The 22,474-nt window shown below is 41.7% G+C and overlaps 1 protein-coding gene across 1 annotated transcript in view; it reads right to left on the bottom strand.

Moving 5' to 3' along the window:
• Positions 1–22,474, bottom strand: part of PPP2R2B (protein phosphatase 2 regulatory subunit Bbeta) — a 300,082-nt gene that overhangs the window by 57,616 nt on the left and 219,992 nt on the right. Inside the window, exon 5 of the mRNA XM_036752198.1 lies at positions 5,411–5,588. Coding sequence (XP_036608093.1) covers positions 5,411–5,588 — 178 coding nt within the window. The remainder of the gene's footprint in view (positions 1–5,410; positions 5,589–22,474) is intronic.

Genomic DNA, 22,474 nt, shown 5'->3' on the forward strand with positions numbered 1-22,474 from the left:
GATTTTTGTTGCATTTTGAAGTTGATGGCAATCTGTCAAAACTTCCATCTTGATATGAAGCCTCTATGCCAAAGCTGCTGAGTTTGCTGACAGTGATGAGTTCTTGTTTGGGGGTAATGCTGTTTTCACTCATCTACTAAAACCACATCAGGCTTGGGGAGTTGGGCAGGATTCTGTTCTGTGTGTCTACAACAGCAGCAGAGGGATCAGTTAAATCTGGAGGGAGGAATCCAATTTTACCTAATGATTATACCAGTGACTGAGAGCAATTTTGGCCCTTCAGGTCATAGCTCAGAGAGGCTGCCAATCTTGAAGGTGAAAAGAAATCACTTTTTTTCCTTTTGGCCTTGAAAACCAGGTATCTTGGACTCACAAGCCCTCTTGAGAGGACATTTAAGATTCTCTGAGGCCATCTTGGCCAGGCCAAATTTCAGTCTCCTCACTGAAAACACTGATTACAAATGATACTTTTGGGTCAAAGACCCACTTGACAGTGAGGACTGGGAGACTGAAAGATAACCTTCCTATAAACTCTTTAGGTTCTGACTGACATGTGCGAGGCACTGACTCCACACTAAAGGAATTTACAATGGGATAGATCAGGTAGAATATAAACTGCTTGAGGGGCAGGGACCTTCTCTTTTTTACATTTATATTCCCTGAGTCTAGTAAAATGTCTGCTTAATAAATGCCTGGTAATGCCTATGAGTTTGGAAATACTTAAATGAGTTATGGTATGTAAATGTGATGCAATAAATGTGATATTAGAAATGATGAAAGAGATGGATTCAGAGAAACCTGGGAAGACATGCATAAACTGATGCAGAGTGAAGTGAGCAGAACCAGGAGAATTTCTTTTTCTTTCTTTCTTTTTTTTTTTTTTTTTTTTTTTTTTTACAAAGATAGCAATATTGTAGGGACAAACAACTTTGAAAGGCTTGGAAACTCTGATCAGCATGATAACCAAACAAAATTCTGGAGGACTCAGTGAAATATGGTACCTACTTCCTGATAAAGAGGTGAAGGACTTCAAGTACAGAACAATGGACTCTGAAAGACCTATTAGATACTGACTCAAAAACTTAGGTTTAACACAGAGCAAGGAGAGATTTGGATTCAATGGCTACTAAGATCCTTTCCAGCTCTAAATCTATGAGCCTTGACTCTATAAGATCACAAAGCAACAGAGAACATACAAAGAGACCAAGTCAGAGGGGAGATAATTATTGCTCCCTAATATTTACTGAGTTGTGAACATCTGGGACAAGGATTGCCCTTTCAAACCGGCAATTAGGCAGTTCATAGGATCATAGATTTAGAACTGGAAGGGGACATTAGAAGACATCTGTTATAACCTCCACATTTAAGGAAACTGAGGCCCAGAGAGGTGGTCACACAAGTGTTAGAGCTCACACAGATAGTGTCAGATCAAGAATTTGAACCCACGTCATGATTCCTGATCCTGCGTTCTTGATGATGAGAAGGGTACTGTTAATGTTTTCTGTCCTCAATTCAGGTGTCACGACTCCTCAAATAGCTTCTTCAGGTGCCCCGAGGAGGGGAAGCTTTGGATTTGGGGTCAGGAGATTTGCATTTGAATTCTGGATCTGCTGTTTATGACTTATGTGACCAAAGGCACTTCCCTTAATCTCTCTGGGCCCCAGTTCCTCATCTTTAAAATGAAGGGGTTGAAGTAGACAGCTTCTAAGCTTCCTATTTGCTGTAAATTTATGACGATGTTAATAAGTTTAGCTGGTGGCATTCCTGGATGACTGCCAAGAACCCTGAATAGTACGAGAACACTGGGTTTGCCCCATTGATAGTGGGGCAGCAGTGGCATCTCTATGGATGGAATAGAGCCTAAGTGCTATTAAGGTAAGGAAGTACTCTAAAAAGGGACGGACTGGGAAGGAGCGCTGCCGACTAATTGTTAACTTCACAATGTTGCCCCAAGCTGGCCCTGCCTGGGGCATTCTACTAAACACAGATGCAGCTGCAAGCCCAGACCATGTCAATACCAATCTTCAGGTAAATATGCAAGGAAAACATGCAACTGTGAAATGCCACCAGTTGCAAAACCCTCTCCCATCTGTTGAGATGAAGCCCTGGTTAAATACTCGCCCCTCCTGCCACGGAAATGCAACAAAGAGAAAATTTCCTTTCTAGGGGAAGGAAAAATTCTGGCCCCTGGCAGAACCCTGACATGGCCCAGATTTGAGGGTCTCAAGGCTGACCTCCAAAGTGAAGATGTGATGGGCATCTGTCAGCCACATGTGCTAAGCCTACAGCCTCTAATAGCCACTGCTAAGAGAAGGGGGATGATTTCTGAACATTGTCATACATTGTCTATATCAGGGAAGTCCAAAATGCGGCCTGCAGCTAGACTCTGCTCGCAGTGCAATTTATGTGGCCTGCCTACAAGCATAGATATTTACATAAATGCTTTAGTAAACAAAGCCCAGCTACTGCAGAGCTCTCGCTAAAATGGCAAATCAAAATATATTGTATATTGTTTCAATAAAAACCTAAGGTTGGACAGCCCTGGTCTATATCATTAATGCACATATTGGAAGGCTTGTTTCACTTCCATAAGATGCCAGTCGTGATCAGACTTTAGCTCCTCTGACTCCCTGGCAGGATAACCAATAAGGCAGCATAGAAAGCATCATTCTGCCCCCAAACCTTCCCAAGAAAACCTACTTCAGTCATACATGACTAATGGAAAGTCACTATCCCTTGGTAGGGGAAGATCTACAGAGACTCTTATAGCAAAGGAGACACATGCTGTCTTGAGATGAGCTCAATCAACCCATCATTCTCAGTTGTACTATTAAGGCCCCGCTTGGCTAAGGCATGAGTTTTAACAAGGGCCTAGGTCCCAGGTAAGTTCCCTAGGCAGTCCTGTGACCTTCACCTTGAGGAATACTCTGATAGGCACAGGTGAAAATTCCTGTTTTTCCATAATAGAAAATCAGGATCAAATGAGAGAACTCATCCCCATGCCTGGGAAAGCAATTCCAACAATACCCTACTGGACATGAGGTAGGAGTATGATCTGCTTATACTCAAGAGAACAACTCTACCTTGATTTTAACAGATGGTGTAACTCTCTCTCATGATGGTGAAGTGGACTAACTATGGGCAAAGGGCCCCTTCAAGTCAAAACACTTTTGAGCTGTTACAATTATGGCTTTCCCCCTTTAAGTGTTAATTCCCTCTATTCAAAATAGAGAGTGACTTATTTCTGATACTATTACTCCTAGCTAACATTTGAATACTGCTTACTATGTGCTAGACTTTACTATGATTATCTTATTTGATACTCACAACAACCTTGAGAGTTGCGTGCTATCATTACCCCCATGTTACAGAGGAGGAAACTCGGGCAAACAAGTTAATTGTGTCACTGTACAGCTAGTGTCTGAAGCCATACTGAATTCAAGTCTTCAGGACTCCAGGACCAGAGCTCTAGCCACTGCACTCCCTGGATGAAATAACAATGACTGGCCTTCATATAGCACTTTAAGGTGTACAAAGTGCCTTATATACATTACCCTGTTAGTGTCTCACTACCACCCTTTGAAGAAGGTACAACAGGTAGTAATACTCTCATTTTATAGATGAGAAAACTGAAGTTCCAAGAAATTAATTTTTCTATCACTGGGTCCTCCTGAGCAGGGTTCATAGGCTTTTAATAATGCTGCAAGACCTCTCTAAGGGAAAGGTTCATTTTTTGATGTCCTGAGGCTGGGAGTGCCATAGATGCTAGAAAAAACGAATAACCCAAGTCACTGAGGATCAGTACTGAGCACCTAGACCTGATGCTAAGAGATAATACTAAGGTCACACATAATGAAGGTCAAGGGTCTAGTGATCACCATCTTAGAACAGATTCAGATGTCAGGGATAGAAGGGAGGCCTAGAATTGAATGGGTGAATTTAATAAGGTCCCCAGATGATTAGGGTCAGCAGAGAGGAGGTGAACAACGGCGGGAAGGGAGAAGTGAAATTCCAATATTCTTCCTTTCTAGTTTGTAGTTGAATTGTTTCTCTTGTTCTATAAAAAAAAGGTGTTATAGAAACTGGAGTTAAATACCTAAGTACTTAAGATCTGTACGCTGGGTGGTGTTCTTATAGGGCCATTTTAAAGGTGGTTGCTTTCTACCCAGAGATGGCAGCATCTCATGACAACGGGCAAAGTGATTTCAGCTTGTAAAGTCTGTTTGGTGCTTAGGGCAGTTTGGCTGAAAAGCACTATATAGATATCAGTTATCATTATTCTCATGATTACAATTATTATTTTACATATGGCTGCTTTAAGGGTGAATGGCATGGTCTCATTTGTATGCCGGCACCTGGCAGTCTGTCACACATCTGCAGAATATAACTCAAATTACACTATTAATATTTCTCCTTTGCATTCTCCCCAAGGCATCTGTCTCCTAAATCGCCTAAAGAAACTCCCATCCCCCAGCCCTAAGCCCTGCAGGCAAAATTCAGCAAACATGTCACCTGAGCAGAACCACAGAATGACAGCTGGATGAGCAGAATTTGGGCATCTGTCTCTTGGGATAGAACTGAAGTGGGAGAAGAAAACAGCACCCATGGGCACCATTGTAGCAGGCACACTGATGGGCTGGATTCATGCATGGGTGACTGAGCTCAAACTGGACTCAAGAGCACATTCTCTGGGATTCTGGGCAGGGCGCTCTCATCTGTACAATGGGTATACCTCGCAGGGGTGTTGTGGAGCAAAGTACTTTGTTAAGCTTTAGAAAAATGACATTATTATACAAAATCACAGAATTTTTGAGTGAGGAGGGCCATCTAGATGAACCTGTGACCTGAAAGGAATCACCGTTACAAGTGAGCATCTTAGCCTCTGTTGGAAGGTTAACAACAAGAATGTACCCAACACTTGCCAATGGTTTACCAAAAGTTTCGCTTTTCAATATTATATTTTCATTTCTTTCTTTCATTGCTATCATTGTTGGGTTTTTCACCCTCTGAAAGATACCCCGTCACCATGGACATTTCAAATATTACTAGATATGCCTGATGGTCTTTGCCTACCAAGAGTTGCCTTTTGTAAACAATTTCTTGAAAAGAGATGAAATAAAACTCCCTATCACTCCTTTGTGGGCATGATTACATTCATTAGGTAAAGACTTACAGGCTAGTAATGTTATTTTCCAGTTTTACCGTGTGCAGTTATTGTGGTTTGAATGGGCTACGTCTTGACCACATGATAAAATGGAAAGAACATTGGACTGGAAGTCAGGAGACCCAGGTTCTAATCCTAGCTGTTCACCTCTCAGCACCCTCTATAAAACAAGGGGGTTGAAGTAGATGATCACCAAGTGTGCTTCCCCATCTGCCATTGTAACATTCCATGATCCACAAAGGATACTAAAACTTTGATTGGTTATTTCAAAGTTCCATAGGTTTATCCTCAGGTCATCGGCTGACATGTAGGTCTCATAATCACTGTTGACTGATATGGAGTTGATATGATATGTGTGTGCATTGGCAAATACTCTTCTGGGCGTGGCCTCCACCATCAGATCCATGGGTCTCAGCACAGGAACCTGCAAAAGAAGATGGACGTGGGATGTTAGGAACAGAGCAGATTATATTCTGTCTCTCAAATCAGTGGGCGTGGAAACCATATTAACTGCCATCCATTCAACTCAAAACCCAGCTGTGGCAACTTTCTTCCCGTCCACAAATTGTGTTCTTTGCCTTTGTCTCAGTTGAAGAACAGGAAAGGGGACTAAAGCTCTAGTGAGGCTCCTACCATTAGCGACTACTAACATCAATAATGAACCAAAGTCCTGCTTTGGAAACTCTACCTCTTAGAAAACCTACTCCTTCTTCCCAAGGGCTATCCATAGCCTGGTCTCATGAGAACTTTACTCTTGGGTCCTTCTAAGCTCACGACACTCCTCAGCCTCTGGGACTCTTCTTAACCCTTCATGCTAGAAATTGAACTTTGCTTGGTAAGTAAAAAGTAAGGGGACATTTTGAGAAACCCTGACTCAACTTGAACCTGAAGCGATGATTGTAAGTGTGTGACCCAGGGCAGATCACTTAAACTCCTTGGGCCTCAGTGCCCTTATCTGTAAAAAAGGAGAGGGGGAGGACTAGATGATCTCCGAAGCCCCTTTCAGTGGAAAATCTGTGAGCCAATTCTCTTCCCCTTCTCCCTCCAAGGCACTTGTAGCTCAGGGTTGATCCTCAGGGTCCAACTTGGGATCCTCCAGGGGTTACCCAGGATATCTGTGCTGCAGTTACTTATCCAAAACCTCAGAAAACAAAAGTAGGAGCAAAGGGAGAAAGTTACGGAGTTAAATTTAAGCTCGAAAGAGGAAAAAAACATTTTTTTTGAATAATTTGAATTTTTATAAAGTAGAATGGGCTGTTTTAAGAGGCAGTGGGAAACTGTCCCTAGACAACAACATAGGGGCTTAGTAAATAGAACAAGTATTTATTGTTTGCTATATGCCAGGCATTGTGCTAAGCTCTTTACAAATATTATCTCATTTGATTCTCACAACAACCCTATGAAATAGGTGCTATTATGACCTCCATTTTACAGTTGAGAAAACTGAGGCAGAGGTTAAATGACTTGCCCAGGGTAACACAGCTAGTAAGCGTCTGAGGCCACATTTGAACTCAGGTCTTCCTGACTCCAGGCTCAGCATTTTATCTACTGTATCACCTGTATCTACTGTATGCCCACCCCATATAGATTCTGCTTCTTCATAATTTTATGGAATTGAAGAGAGCTAAAAGACCCTTTGAAGGTTAAGTCAAATAAATACGCATTTATTAATTGCCGACTATGTGCCAAGCACTGGGAATGCAAAGAAAGGCAAAAAGCAGTGCCTGCTCTCTGACAGTCTAATGGGAGAGGCAATACACAACCAACTATGTATGAACAAGATATTTTGTTGTTGTTCAGTCATTTCTGTCGGGTCTAACTCTTTGCAACTGACCCCAATTGGGGCTTTCTTGGCAAAGATACTGGAGTGACTTGCATTTCCTTCTCCAGCTCATTTTACAGACAAGGTACTGAGGTGAACAGGGTTAAGTGAGTTGGTGAGGGCCATACAGCTAGTAAGAGTCCAAGGCAAGATTTGAACTTAAGAAGAGGAGTCTTTTTGACTCCAAGGCCCAGCACTTTATCCACTGTGCCTAGCTACCGCACAAACGAGATAGATATACAGAATAAATTGGAGATAACCTCAGAGGGAATGCGTGTATAATAAGGGGGATCAGGAAAAATACCCTGCAGAAGGTAGCATTTTACTTTGGTCTTGAAAGAAGTCGGAGAAGTTACAGGGGTGGGGAACCTGTGGCCTTCTAGGTCCTCAAGTGGAGCCTTTTGACTGAATCCAAACTTCACAGAACAGGCCACAGTTGCCCCACCCCTGATGAGGAGACAGAGATGAGGAGGGAGAGAATTCCAGGCATGGGGTTAGGAGAGGAAGTGTCATGTTTGGGGAAAAGCAAGAAGGTGGGTGTTACCAGACTGCAGAGTACAAGGAGGCGAGTGAGATAGAAGAAGAAGACTGGAAAGGTAGGAAGGGCCAGGTTATGAAGGGTTTTAAGAGACAAACAGATGCCTTTGTGTTTAATCCTGAGATAACAAGAAGTCAATGGAATTTACTGAATGCAGAAAAGAGAGAGGTACGGTGGAGAGAGTTACAGGGTCAGACCTGGGCTTTTGGAAGATCAGTCTGACAGTTAAGTGAAAGCCTGACAGGAGTGGGGAGAGACTTGAGGCAGGCAGACCCACCAGCAGACTACTGCAATAGTCTAGGTGAGAGGTAATGAGGGCCTGCACTAGAGTGGTGTTGGTGTCAGAGGAGAGATGAGGGCATGTATAAGGGATCCTCTGAAGGTGAAAATAATAGGATTTGCAACAGATTGGGTGTGGGAGGGGGAGAGAGTGAGGAATTGAGGATGAACACTAGTTCATGAGCCAGGGAGATAGAGGGTGGTGATAACTTCAACAGTAATAGGAAAGTTAGGAATGGGGCGGGGAGGGGAGGAAAATAGACAATGAATTCAGTCTTGGATATGTTGAATGTAAGAGGTCTTCAGGACATCCACTGTCTAGTCCGAAAGGCTCTGCCTCTTAATCAGCCAAGAAAAATTCCCCCTTCTCTATCCTATTCCTACACTTTAAGGAAATCCTAGGCATCCTGGCCGTGGCATTAATTCCCACTTCACTACTAGTTGCCAGGATACTATATAGGGTGTTGATACGTGTGACACCCCTCCTCCCCACAAAAATCATTCTTTTAAATTAATATAGCTCTCTCTAAAAGATAGATGACCCAAGCAGATAGGAAAAAAGTTTGTTTTTGGAACGCCTTTTTGTTGCCATTGCTACGTTTTTCAAGATTTTCTCTTTGTTTTTCCCTTATTTCCTCACCTACTGGGTTGAAGCCAAACTCCAAGCTGACATCTTAATTTAGTGCCCAGCATCAGACCTGCAGGGCTCAGTTGCCAAGAGACTAGTTCCTTGCAAAGAAAATGGTCTGAAGTCCCAGGTTTCCCTTGTTTTGTTTCCATTAAAGGACCAAACATATGAAATTGTTTTTCATGTCCTTCCCAGGCTCTCTGACAGTGACTTTTTCATTATGACAGTCTCTTAGGAGCCAGCCCTCCAGTCTGTTTTCAGAATTACCCTTGACTTCAAAGGAACCAGGGCTATTCATTTGGTTTCTTGTTTATCTTTGCTACAGATCTCCTTATCCATGGGAAACTTTATAATGACTCTGAGTGTCTGACCTACAGAGTGGAGAGCAGTTTGAGGCAACAGTCTCAGAGTCAGAAGAGGTCTCAGAGTCACACCTGAACAAGAATCTCTTCTGCCTAACAAGTGGTCAGCTAGCCTTTGCTTGAAGGCCTGCAGTGCAGGATACTGAGATACATGAGAGTCCATCCCCACTCTGATGAGGCTTATAATAGGGCAGATTCACAACATTCTGTGTCTGGCTTGAGACCTCCAAATTCAACTGGAAACTACCTCTCCAAAGTTATAAATGATCTCCAATCTAATGGCCTTTGCTTAATCCTTACTCTTCCTTTCACCTAGGGCCTAAGATAGGGTCTTTAGGGATACTCACTGTTAGTGGGCTTGACTTAGATGAAGATCCAGCAAAGGAGACTGAGAAGTGGTCATAAAGTAGGAAAAGAGCCAGGAGAGGGAGATCTCAAGGAAATTGAGAGAAGTGAGATCTGAGTGTGTGTGTGTGCAGCCTTTGACACTGCCAATCGCATCATCCTGGATTCCCTCTTCTCTGTTATTTGCCATGCCACTGCTCTCTCCTGGCTCTCCTCCCACCTATCTGGGCATGCCTCAATCTCTTTTGCTGGATCTTCATCTAGGTCAGGCTCACTAACCATGGGTGTCCCTTAAAAGTCTGTCCTGGGCCCTCTTCTTTAGTATTCTTGTTTGTTTATCTTATCAATTTCTGTGGATTCAATTATTTCTCTGTAGACGATTTTTAGATCTAGTTGTCCAGCCCTAACATTCAGTCTCACAAATGCAATTGCCCACTGGACATCTCAAACTGGAGGTCCTCTAGGCATCTTACATTTAAAATGTCCAAAACTGAATTTGTCTTCCCCCTTCTCATCCCACCCCTACCTGATTCCTAATTTTCCTCTTTCTTACTACTGAGAGTACATCATCCTCTGTCACTGAGGTGTCATTAATTCCTCACTCTCAACCTTCACATCTAATTGGTTGCCAAGTCCTGTTGTTTCTACCTTCATAACATCTCTCATATGTGCCCCCTTCTCTTCTCTGACACTGCCACCAGCCTGGTTCAGACTCTCGTCACTTCTCACATAAACTACTGTAATAGCCTGCTGGAACAGACACCGGATAGACAGTGGAAAAAACAGGGGACATGAGTAGTAAGACTGAGCTTCAAATCCCACTCTTGTCACTTACTGTGACTTTGGGCAAGTCACTTAACCTCTCTGAGTTTCATTTCCTCATCTGTAGAATGAGAGGGTTGGATGAACAGTTCTTTAAAGTCTCCTCCAGCTCTGTATCCAAGGTCCTATGATCTTTATTCCTCCTGGAGATGGTTTATAGTTTTGTGGAAAGATCTCTGCACCTTAAAGACTTAGGAGACCTGGTAGGTTTAGCACTGATTCGTTCTATGATCTTGGAACTATGATCTGATATCTTTGAGCTGCCAATTACACATTCAGTAAAACAGAGGTATTCAGAGTTTTCTAACCCTATCTTGAAGGATAGTTTGTATCAGAGGAAATGATTAATGTGTCAAAGCTTGGCAGGCAAGTTACTGAGACGCAAAGTATGATTAGATTTCCACTAGGTGGGGTAGTGGATAACAGTACTGGACTTGGAGTCAGAATGATCTGAGTTCATATTCTGGCTGAGACAGATGGTAGCTGTGTGACCCTGAAAGTATGCTGACTCGGCGACGCCATCATTCCCAATCCTGCTTGTCAATCGGCATAGGGAGAGGCTGCCATCAACCGGTCTGAAGCTTTTGTATTACCTGCTATTCAGCACATAGCAGTCATCCCCTATTTGTTAGCCAGCACGTAGAAGCCCATTCCGCTTATTTATAATCTCATTTCCTTATGAATTGTCTTTATCTGGTTAAAGAAGTTATCAATAAAAGCTGACTCCACCTTGAATCCCTTGCTGATCATGTGTTGTTACCTTGATGTATTTCTTAATAAACTCCTTTTAATTCTCTTTTTCCTGAGGTTTGCCTCATTAATCAGGGCGAAAGCCTGAACACAGATTTTTCCTTTTAACATCTAGGCAGGTGACAAAAGACCTAACATCTCTCTCAACCTCAATTTCTCCATCTGTAAAATGGGCCTTATAATAGTACCAATCTCTCATGGCAGGTGGAAGGGTGATATGCCCTTCATCTTTGGAGATAAATATATGTGATATACAAAGCACTGTGCAACCTTAAAGCCCTATATAAGTGGTAGTTTGTCAGTAGTCACTGTCATAGTAATAGAAATGATATTCTTCTACATATATCTCTGGCCAAGGAAGATTAACTAGTTGGGTGTCTGTGGTCTTTGGATGTTGAAGAAACCATTTACTTCAACATTCAATATTTAAAATAAATCACATGCTTTCAGCTCCCAGGTACAAAAAGAAATTAATCTCTGAAGTTTTTGCAGTCTGTTGAATAGTAGAAAAAGCATGATACCTGGGATCTCACCAGCTATGTGACCTTGGAATGAATGAATGAATAAAGAAATGAAAAAGTATTTATGAAGCACTTGCTATGTGCTAACCAAAATCCTGGGAAAAATTATTTAAGTTCTTTGGGTCTCAGTTTCCTCAATGGTAAAATAGGGAGGAAAATATTTTCATTATCAAGCTCACAGGGTTTTTGTGAAGGAAACTCTAGGTGATCTGTAATGTACTATATAAATATAATTTATTATTGTTAAGATTTCCTCTCCTACAGAAAGAGGCAATTAGGTGTTTGGATACCTGTGTATAAAGCATACCCTACAGGGCAACAGGGCAAATGAGACTTGTGTGGACCTCCCATTGCTCATTGCTTTGGGCCTCCTTCATTCCAGGACACTGCCTGAGATTTCCCAGGGCTGCTGAGGGAGCATGACAGCTAGGATCAAGCTACACTAGAACATAGAAACTGCCAGCCCAGAGTCTCCGCTTAATGTGATGAGCCCGCCTGCTAATTCAGGCTGACATAGTCAATGAAGCATCATTTGCCATTGAAGGTCTCTGGGTAGCCACTGGGATGGAGGCGCTCAGGTTTTGCCAAGAAAGGGTGGGAAGTGACCTGTCATGCATACCTTCCTCTACCACCTGCCAGGCAAAGGTAAAGGTTTGACTATACCCTGAGGGTTCCCACACGGGGAACAAGAGAAGGATTTGACAGCAAGACACATAGGCTGGGGATGTGGAAGGGATCGTTATGCTAAGGTTAGAATAGAACTGCTATTTCCTATCCACTCTGGCCATTATTCCTCCTGAAGACAAGAAGTTGTCCTTCTCAAATTTAGGAATATTAATAGCTATTAAGGTCAATCTATATTTCTCTCTGGTTAAAGGGCATGCACTTGTCTCCTGAACACCTTCGGCTTCTGCCCCTAATCAGGGACTCCCTTAGATCCACACTGGGAATTTAAGGAGTTAATGATTTAGAAAGTGCTTTGAATTGTTAAGTAGCATTATTGAGAGGCTGCTTTGTGGAAGAGGAAAGATCCTTGCACCTAGAATCAGGAGGCCTAGTCAAATCTTGGCTTGGGTACTTATTAGATAGATGTATGGCCTATGCAATTCCTCTGAGAACCTCTATTTCATATTCTGAGAAATGGGGATAATAATGCTTTTGTACATAGTCAAGCCACTCACCTGTCTGGGCCTCAGTTTCCTCATCTGTAAAATGAAGGAGTTGGACAATGAATGAATGAATGAATGAGCTTTTATTAAGTGTCTGTTATGTGCTAGGTACTGAGCTAAGAGTTGGGGATGCAAATTCAACAGACAGTGCCTTCTTATAAGTTGAATGGAGAGACAAGATGTATGCAACTATATACAAATAAAACAAATACAGCATAAATTAGGGATGATCAATAGAGGGAAAGCAATTGTATTGAGGATGATCAGGAAAGGCTTTTCAGGAGTCCAGAGGGCATAAAGGTAGGGCAAGTTGGAAGGCTTGGAGGGCATCAGGAGGTAGTGGTAGATGGAAAGGCCTAGTGATCCTCCATCTTATTGGCAGGAATAGAGTTGGTGACTCGTATCTCATCGAAGCCCTGTGAGCAATCAAGCAGCCCAGGTGAGTTTTGGGTAGCCACAGGCCAGGAGAGGGGACAACAGAAGAAGGCACCTCTCTGGCGGTGGGGTTCCTATTGCCTGGCAACCGAGGTGATTCTTGTGATGGGGGGTTGTCTTATCACACCACGGTCCTTGAAAGGTTCTATCTCTGGTGAAGATGATGTCTAATATGATATCAGTTATTACTGTTGTTATCTCTAAGATCTTTTGCAGATCTCAATCTATGCTCTATATCTCATTGCTTTGCTGTGCTCAAAGTGCTCTGCAAACCCTTAAAGATGGTACTATTATATATGTGTAAAGTATTAAGACTGTATACTTTCAGATCAGGAAGGGACCTTAGAGAAAATAAAATACATAATTGATAATATATATATGATTGATAATATATAAATGACAATAATTGGTCCTTGTAAAGTGCTTCAAGGTCTACAAAGCGGTTTACAAATATCATCTCATTTGAACTTCCCAACAGTCCTGGGAGATAGGGTCTGTAGAACCTATGGGTATGTCTCCATTTTACAGATTGTACGTATCAGAGGTAGCATTTGAAGTCCGGTATTCTATCCCCTCATCCAATCTCCCTTTTTTACAGATGAGAAAGCAGAAGCTCAGGGAGGTTAAGTGATTTGTCCATAGTTGTAGAGCTAATAATGATCCCAGGTGTGACTTGAACCTGTCTGATTCCTCGACAGCATTCATCAATTCCTCCTTGTCATTTTATAAAGGAGGAAGCTGTAACCTAGAAATGTTAAGTGACTGATTAATAAGAATGACAGGACTTTTCAAAAATTAACTTATAGTTCCCCGGCACTTTATCATTTCTGAAGTACATTATCTCATTTAATCCCTACAAGACTCCTGTGACATAGACAGGGAGGTATCAAGGTGGGATGGAAAGAATGCTGCCTTTGGAATAAGATGATCCAGGTTCAAATTTCAGCTCTCCCCCTTCACTGCCAAGGCCTCATTTTTTCTCATCTGTAAAATGAAGGAGTTGAATTGGTTGGCCTGACCCTTTCCAGTTTCTTTTATCTCTAATTCTACGGTTCTGTGGCCTCCATTATACAGATGGAAACTGAGTTCTGGAGGAATTAAGTGACAACCCCATGGTTTTACAGGCCACAAAGAGCAAAGTCAGGATTTGAATTTCAGATTCAGTGTTCTATGTGCCTTTGTGCTGGTTCACCTGCCAGTAATGGGGTGACCAAGATAAAGGTATTCTGGACATCATTCTGGTGACCTAGGTAGAGAAAGCTATGGTAGAAGGCAGGGGCATAATTACAATGGTAAGGGAAGCTGTTATATTAGGGCCCGACTGGTTTGGGACTACAGAGAGCCTGGGTAGCTAAAGGACTCTCCTACTCTTTTTGATTCCTTTGAAAAATCCTTGCTTGTTCTTGTCCTCTTTCCTGGAAGCGCCATGCTGCTTTCTTGTTCCTTTCACTCCTTGCCCCACCCCCACAAACACACACCTTCTTTCTCAATATCTTTTCCTACACTCCCTCTTGGGAAATACCAGATCATCTTTTCTTTTCTCAGACCCATTTACTAGCAAAATGAATGTTGCAGTCATTCGGCTTATTTGGTGACCTCGCCAGCAATTCTTCACAGTATTTCTCAACAGCCTAAGTGCACATCTGTAGGTCAGAACGCTCCACTACGGAGACATATATCAGCAGTCAAGTCTGGGTCTGGAAAATGGGGGCCATTTCCAAGCCGTTTCTGAGTAGTGCACATAAAAATGAACAGCAGGTAGACCAAAGACACGGTGCCTCTATGTACCTATTTACTTTTCACACAAGACAACACAGCTGTGTTTACCATGGCAACCTCCAGCACCCCAGCAAGCTGATAGATTTCAAGACAATGCCTTTAAGAGAGAAAGAGATGGATAGATAGGAGGGGAAGATAAAGATAGGAAGAGGAAAGGGGGGTCAGAATGCCTAGAGACACCCATTTGAGCAAGGATATAAAGAACTTTTAGTCGCTTACTAATCCCAGGGTCAAAACTGATAGAGATCAGCAATCAGACGTACCATTTTCCTTTTTGTAATTCAAAGGTGATAACTAAAAGAAAATATTTATCCATATAATCCACATTTGTAGGGGCTGAACAAATACAGTAACAACTTATATGTATAGAACATTTCAGAATTTTCAAAATGCTTTCAATCTCATTTGAATCCTACCATATCCCTGTGAGGTCAGGAATTAAAGTACTGCTACTCTTACTTTACAATTAAGAATGGGGGAATTGAGGCCCACAGAGGTTAAACAGCTTGCTCAGTGTCACACAGCCAGTTAGTGGAAGAGCCAGGATTCAGATTCAGGTTTTCTAATACCAAATCTAACGAGTTCTTTCTCTCCAAATCGTTCATTTAACGTTGCATACCACATGGTCAAATACTAAATGGGAATGCAAAAAACTCACATGGCATGTATTCTTAATATTCACAGGGCTAGCTGGGCCAGGATCCATTCCTCATCCCTCCTCGGATGCTTGTGAATTTTGTGACCCTCAGCAAGTTACTTCTCTCTGATCCTCTGTTTCCTCACCTGTAGCCTCAAGGGGTTAGGCTAGAAATCCTTTGCAGTCTCATCCAGGCCTCAATCTAAGATCCTATGAACTAGGATATGACGCTTTGACCATACCTGTGTCCCATATAAACTCCTTAGAGACTCATTGCTACTCTTTACACCATAATAATGTCAGTTGCGGGATTTCAACCATCCTCATCAGGGTTAGGCTTCAACAAGCCTGAGTGGCCAGGGCAGGCAACTGGCCAGTTCGTCCATAGCCCAGTGGAGAAGATGGGACGTCTCTCTGACCCGAGAGAGGGGAAAAGCTGGATTGAGGACAGAGTTTGGTACACGGAAGACTATCTGAAGGGAATCTGAAATTTCAGAGGATTGAGCAAACCCTCTTCTTAGTTATTGGAGTTCCATCAAGAATCCCCAAAACAAGAATAGATATGACCATGGAAATGAACTTCAGGTCAACGGAAACAGGGCAACTCCCACCTAAGCCAATGGAAACCACATCAGACACAGGGAACAAACAAGGAAGGCCATGAATTCTCTCACATGGGAGGCACTTAGCAACTGCTGAATGAGAATGGCTTGTGAAATGGCTGGTCACTGAGTGGCAATTAATTGTTTTTCCTCCTTCTCTCCCCGCCCCCCCCACAAAGTATAAAGCTCTCCTTGTTAGATAGCATCCAAATAGTTCCTACCCCCATTGTCATGAAAATCTTGAATAATATGGACACTCCTAAATGCATTCCTTATTCAATTACTGAACTAACTGGCAGGGCAGTAGCTGGCATTATATGTGCCTATTATTAAAGGGTAATTCGGTGTAACAAACCAAATCAAGTGCATACAAAGGCTGTCAAATAAAATAAACCACTAACAAATTAAATTACTTTCTATTTTCAGGAGGAAGAATGCCAGTCATTTTTCATTTTTAAAAATGTGTCTTAATTTTTCTTTCTTAAAACAAAACAAAAATATAAGAGAGGTGTTTGGAAGTATTGGGCCATGTCAGTGCTGGGGCTTGTCTACTGTGCCCAGGGTGACCTTGCCAGTGCTGCTCATTGAGAGGTGGCCTCTCCCTCAGAGAATTACTGAAGCAATAATTCTCACTTTAGGTGAAAAACATATGTTTCCCCCTGGCATTTGGTAGATATGGATGAAAATGCAGGAGAGACAGGCTGGCCTTGGCCTATATTTAGACATTACATTTGTTCTTTACTGGAAGGGGCCAACAATCAGACAGGTTCTGCCTAAACCTCAGCTATTAAAAAGAAATAATATTTACATTTCCCTGCTTGCATGTACCAGTCAGATCTCTTGAGCTTTCCTTTTGGCCTTCCTAGCTCGCTTTTACTAGAGTGATTTTCACAAGGTTTTAGAGAAACCCCTTCATGGATCCCTAGGGTCTTGTGGTTCATGACAGGCTTTAGCTTGGTAGCTAAGTGGCATAGGGGACAAAGCACTGTGTTTGGGGTCAGAAAACTGCCTCAGACACTTACTGTGTGTTTCTGAGCAAACCACTTAACATTTCTCAGCTTGTTTTCTCATCTGTAAAGTGAAGGGGTTGGACTGGATGACCTCTAATGTCCCTTTTTGCTCTAGATCTATGATCCTAAGAAATAACCCCCAAAGGAAAGAAATACAGATTCATGTTCAGGAACACCACAAAGTAAGTTTAGATTTGGAGTCAGGATCTCTTTGCCAAAGGAACTCAAGATTCAAGGTCAAGAGTTCTCCCTGAAAGGAAGCCCAGAAAGAGCCTTTGTGGAAAAAACTTATATGATTTTATAGGAAAATCTTCCCAGAGAATTTAACAGAGGAACATGTTTCTACTAATGGAAAATGAGTATTTCTGGAAGGAAATCTCTTCACTTCCCACATGGTTATACTCCTCTGGACTTTATTGTGCCCCACCCATATCTTCTTCTACCCCTACCTCCACTCCAACTGTCTTGTGCCTTTCTTTGTATCCCTGGCACTTAGTGCCTAGCCCACAGTGGGTGCTTAATAAATGTTTACTGACTGAAAAAAGTCTGCAGTCATAGCACAGGGACAAAAGAGGTTTTGCCCACGGACACTGACTTGGGTTGAGAAGATGGTACTTTCTCCCCAAGGTGACTGCCTTCCTCAGGCCTCACCTTCCACCCCACGTGGCAGTGCACAACTATCTTCAGGCTATCCATCCCCACCCCCTCCCAAAGACTTATCATGATGGTATAACTTTTGGAGGGTATAGTCGGGGAACTCTGCCTTCCCCCTTTGTCCCTTTAGACTGAGACTTGGACTGACACTCCCTGCCCACCCCCCACAAAAAACCACCCTATTTTGTCCTTGGTGAAAATAACGCTAGTTAGCGTTCAGAATCATTTAAGCCCAAACTACATCTTGTAAAATGATCAAGCCTGTTCACGAAAGAGGAAAATGAGATTTTTTTTTTCCACTTCTGGCTTTGCTTCTATCTTTCCAGACTTTGCCATTAAGCTTCAGCACGTGGTTCTTCTTTATGCTGGAACATCCATTGGTCCCTGTGACCTTCTCATCCTTGAATATCCATCCCTCCCTCCACCTTTGGTGCAGTCCCTTTCTCCCACCAGTGAATTGTTCCCAGGGGGCCTCTGTTTTGAGAAGCCCAGGCCAGCCACCCTACATTATCAGGCTTGAAATTATACCACTGTGTGGATCACTGTCTCTCTCCCCCTCTTCAGCTTCCTTTGGTGTGTTATCTTCCCCCATTAGAGTATAAGTGCCTTGTGGGTAGGGAACGTCTTTCTTTTTTCTTGTATTTTGCATCCCCAGTACTTAGCACAGTGCTCAAATGCTTGTTGCCTTGCCTCCCAGAGCTGAACAAAGACCTAAAAGCTGTGCTAACTCTTTGCGTGGGGATGACAACAAACGGCTCAGAAAGCAACCTATAAGGTACTCACTGCCCGCTTCCCAGGAATTTAAGGATTAATGGGCAAATACGTATAATGTTGTGAATTCTGTATGAGAACTGGAATTATGGGTTGGTGTCTCTGATCCCTTGGTTGATCAAACTTGTATTTTAAAGACATTGTACAGGAAAAATCAAATACATCTGCTGTCCATAAGATGCAGAACATTTAAGCCATTTATTTTATTTTGAGAATTTATAATAACCACCTAGAAGGAGAATTCCTTCCTTTATGTTTGGAATTCCAGAAGAGCCACCTTCTGCTGTCAGCAGCAGAAATAACACAAACCATGAAAGCTTCCTGGGGACTTAGTATCTTTTCAAACCAAAAGGTATCAAAGACTATTTTCGTGGCAGACTTACAATTTCATGCTCTCGGTAACTTTGTTTTATGAGGCTTCTCTCGAGAAGTGAGAGGAGATACCTTTCCCTGAGAAGATAAACTTCTTATCTAATTATCTTTAGACTCTAATTCTGCCTTTTCTCAGTTGTTTGTTTTCTCTCCCAGACATTTCCTTTGCCCCCCAACATCACTTTTCCTTGGCACTTACTCTTCTCATCCACCCAATTTTTTTTTCCAAAATTTTTAATGAAGTAGTAGAAACAATAGTTTGGAATGTTTGAACTGGGAGGAACCGTATGGATTAGTCCATTGGTCCTCCCTCATGTTCCAAATGACGAAGCTGAGGACTTGAAGGTTTATCTCCCCTTTTCTCATAGCAACACTGTGAAGTAGAGTCAGGTAGTAGTATTACTGACCCCATTTTAGAGATGTTGAGCGTGAGGCTCTGAGAGGGAAAGAGGCTTTCTCATGGTCATACATGGTCTGACAGAATGTCAGAGGCAGGAGTTGAACCCAGGTCTACTGAATCCCAGTTTCATGCTCCTCCCACCATATTACAATATTCTTTCAGAAAGCCCAGGATTAATTGCATCGCTACTATACATTTGATTTGCCTCATTTTATTTGAAATTGCTAAAGCATAAAATGTATCCCCCGCCCGCTGCAAAGTTCAGCTGATAGAAACAGTTTTATAGTTATTGCATTGTAAATGAGTTTTCAGTTAACTTTCTGGCAAGCCGGAGGCCTTCATGAAAAATTTTTGTTTTAACCATTACTGCTGAAAATCTATTAAATATAATATAGCCCAGGCAGCTATGTGGCACAGTGGATAGAGGGCCAGGCCTGGAGTGAGGAAGACTCATCTTCCTGAGTTCAAATGTGGCCTCAGACACTTACTAGCTGGGTGACCCTGGGCAAGTCACTTAACTTTGTTTGCCTCAGTTTCCTCATTTGCAAGATGAGCTAGAGAAGGATGTGGCAAGCCTTGGGTATTTCTGTCAAGAAAATCCCAAGTGGGGTGATGAAAAGTGATTCAACAACAACTATAGAGCCCACATTCCTTCCTTAATAAGAACAGTCATATCATTGCCACAACCATAGATTCAGAGCTGAAAGGGACATGAACAGTTATTAGCTCTAATCCTCTGCCTTTAGAGAGGAGGAAACTGAGGCCAAGAGGCCACAATTACAATAATCATAACAGCTAATATTTATATAGTGCTTATTATGCACCAGACACTATGCTATGTATTTTTACAAATATTATCTCATTTGGTCCTCACAAACCCCTGGGAGATAGATGTATTATGACCCCCATTTTATAGATGGAGGAACTGAGGCAAACTTGGATTAAGTGACATGACCAGGGTCACACAGCTAATAAATATCTGAGGCTAGATTTGAAGTCAAATCTTCCTGACTCTAGGCCTAGTGCTCTTCTCGCTGCACCACCTAACTATAAAGCCAAAGGAAGTTGGATGGAATTTGTACTTCACAGCCTGAAACATGTCCAAGAAGTTGGATATTTTTTTGGTAAGTGCTATGTGCTAATTTCATGTAATCTTAGAAGGGACCACAGAGGTCATCTAGTTCAGCCTCCTACTTAATGCAGGAATCTCTTCCATAACATTCCAGGCAGATGGCCATCCAGCCTCGGCACAAACATTCCCAGCTATAAGGTGATCACTACATCACAAAGCAGCCCATCTCACTGGGGAGCAGCTCTAATTATTGCAGAGTTTTTCTTTACCAACTATATGGCTCTGGGAAAGTCATTTAAGTCTTGACTGCTTGACGAAATAATTCAACTCTCCACTGTCCTCTTCGGCATTGGTAACTAAGGTGGGGCTCCAGGTGGGGCCAGTGAAGGTCTGAAACCCCTAGCTACTAGGTGCTAAGCCAATGTAGGTGTGAAGCCCCTAGGGTCCTAAGGGGAGTTGCTAAGACCAGAGCCTATAATAACAGCTTAAGTTCTGGTCATTCAGATGATGTTTGATGATGGCTAAAGGGTGCATGAAAAGAGAAGACAGAGCTATCTGCTTAGGGCTCTCACTTTTGGTGGTGTGCTGATTTGGAGACTCTGGGCAGCTATAGTTAAGAGCCCTCCAGCTTGTAAACCCAGATGTTCAGACTTTGTTAAACTCTGGTAACTATGCATTGAGATTTGAATCAGACAAGGTCTGTCTGTTGATGTTTGTAATTTGTTTGTATTTGCTCTGAAGTTCAGGGTGCTGGCTTTTTCCCCTGAACTAAGTGAATGATATTTGTATGCTGGATTAAAGTAAGCTTGTTATTTCAGAAAAACATAAGAAAAAAGGAATAGAAGACCATGCGGAGGATAAAGGGCAATGCCAAAGCAAAGTTACTATCATTGATAAAAAGGGAAGTTCAAGAAACCTACAGCTGTTAAAGAGGACTTATGCTTAGTGCATTTAAATATTTTACAAAGTTATTAATATGAAAAAGAGGAATCATGGACATATTTCTTGTGATATTTCTTCTGAGAGTTAAATACCACTAAAAACTTAGTTATTAACATAAAATATCTTAATATTAATATAAAAATAGGATTTTTTGTCGCATTGCCCAAGTGTGGATTAATAATAGAAATAATAAGAAAATATATTCCTTTCCAATAGAATGAAGAAAAGATAATAATATCAACTGAAATACTAAATGAAAATGGATTAAGCTCTCCAATAAAATGAAAAACAATCATGCTCTAGATTAAAAAGCAGAACCCAACAATTCACTGCATACAGAAGACATATTTAATCCAGAAAGATCTAAATCAATTCAAAATGAAAATGATATATAAAATGTACCATGCTGCTGCCAGACTATAAAAAGTGAGAGTAGCACTAATGGTATCAGACAAAGTTGAATTCAAGCCAGAAAGCATTTATAAAGATAAATATGAACATTATATTTTATGAAAAGGCTTTGTACTAAATGAGAGCATATCAATCTTAAATATACACATACACACACCTAATAATTCTCCGCCAGAACTCATGAAGGAAAACCTCAAACCCTTCCAAGAAAAGAAATTAATTTTTAAATTAATCATTAAGTGGGAGATTTTAACACTGCACCACCAGAACATGAGAAATCCATAAAAAACCAAGAAATCACAGAGCTTATCAATATTAACCTAGATCAAATAGATATTGAAAGACAATTTGAAAGACAGAACAAAGAATGTGCCTTTTTCCACACCAAAAAATGATCATGTGCTGACACAAAACAGATATTCTCCAACAAAGAAAAAGTCACACAGACCACAATGTAATAAAACTATAATAAACAACAATGCCATGTGCTGGGGAATAACAGTTTCCAACCTCAAGGAACTTACATTTTACTGCATGATAGATAGCTTGCTCATAAGGAGTTTACAAGGCAATTGTGTCAGGAGAAGGGGACTTAACCAGATGGAAATGTTGGGGTTGAGAGATGGGTGGGGATGTGCGGTTATCCCTTCTGCATCGTGACTTTCCCCATCATGATTTTTATATTGTGGGTGAGCATAAGAAATTAAGTAGAAATTTTGGAGGAGGAGTTTTGTGGAAGCAGCAGACAACAGAGAAAAAGTTTAGAAACTCAGAAATGAATAAAGTATCAATATATTTTATCTTTTAATGCTGTAATAATTCATACTTCTCAAAAGGGGGTCCAAAATATTTTGTACAGATTTTCCGGGTCATGGGGTACCATTCCCCATAACCCTCATGATGTGGAAGGGATAGCTGTATATAGAATGTCAGTTATGAGAATTGTTGTGAATAAAGAAACAAAAACTGGGCTTCACAGAGAGCACTAC

This window comes from Trichosurus vulpecula, chromosome 3, assembly GCF_011100635.1.
Source record: "Trichosurus vulpecula isolate mTriVul1 chromosome 3, mTriVul1.pri, whole genome shotgun sequence".
NCBI lineage: Eukaryota > Metazoa > Chordata > Mammalia > Diprotodontia > Phalangeridae > Trichosurus > Trichosurus vulpecula.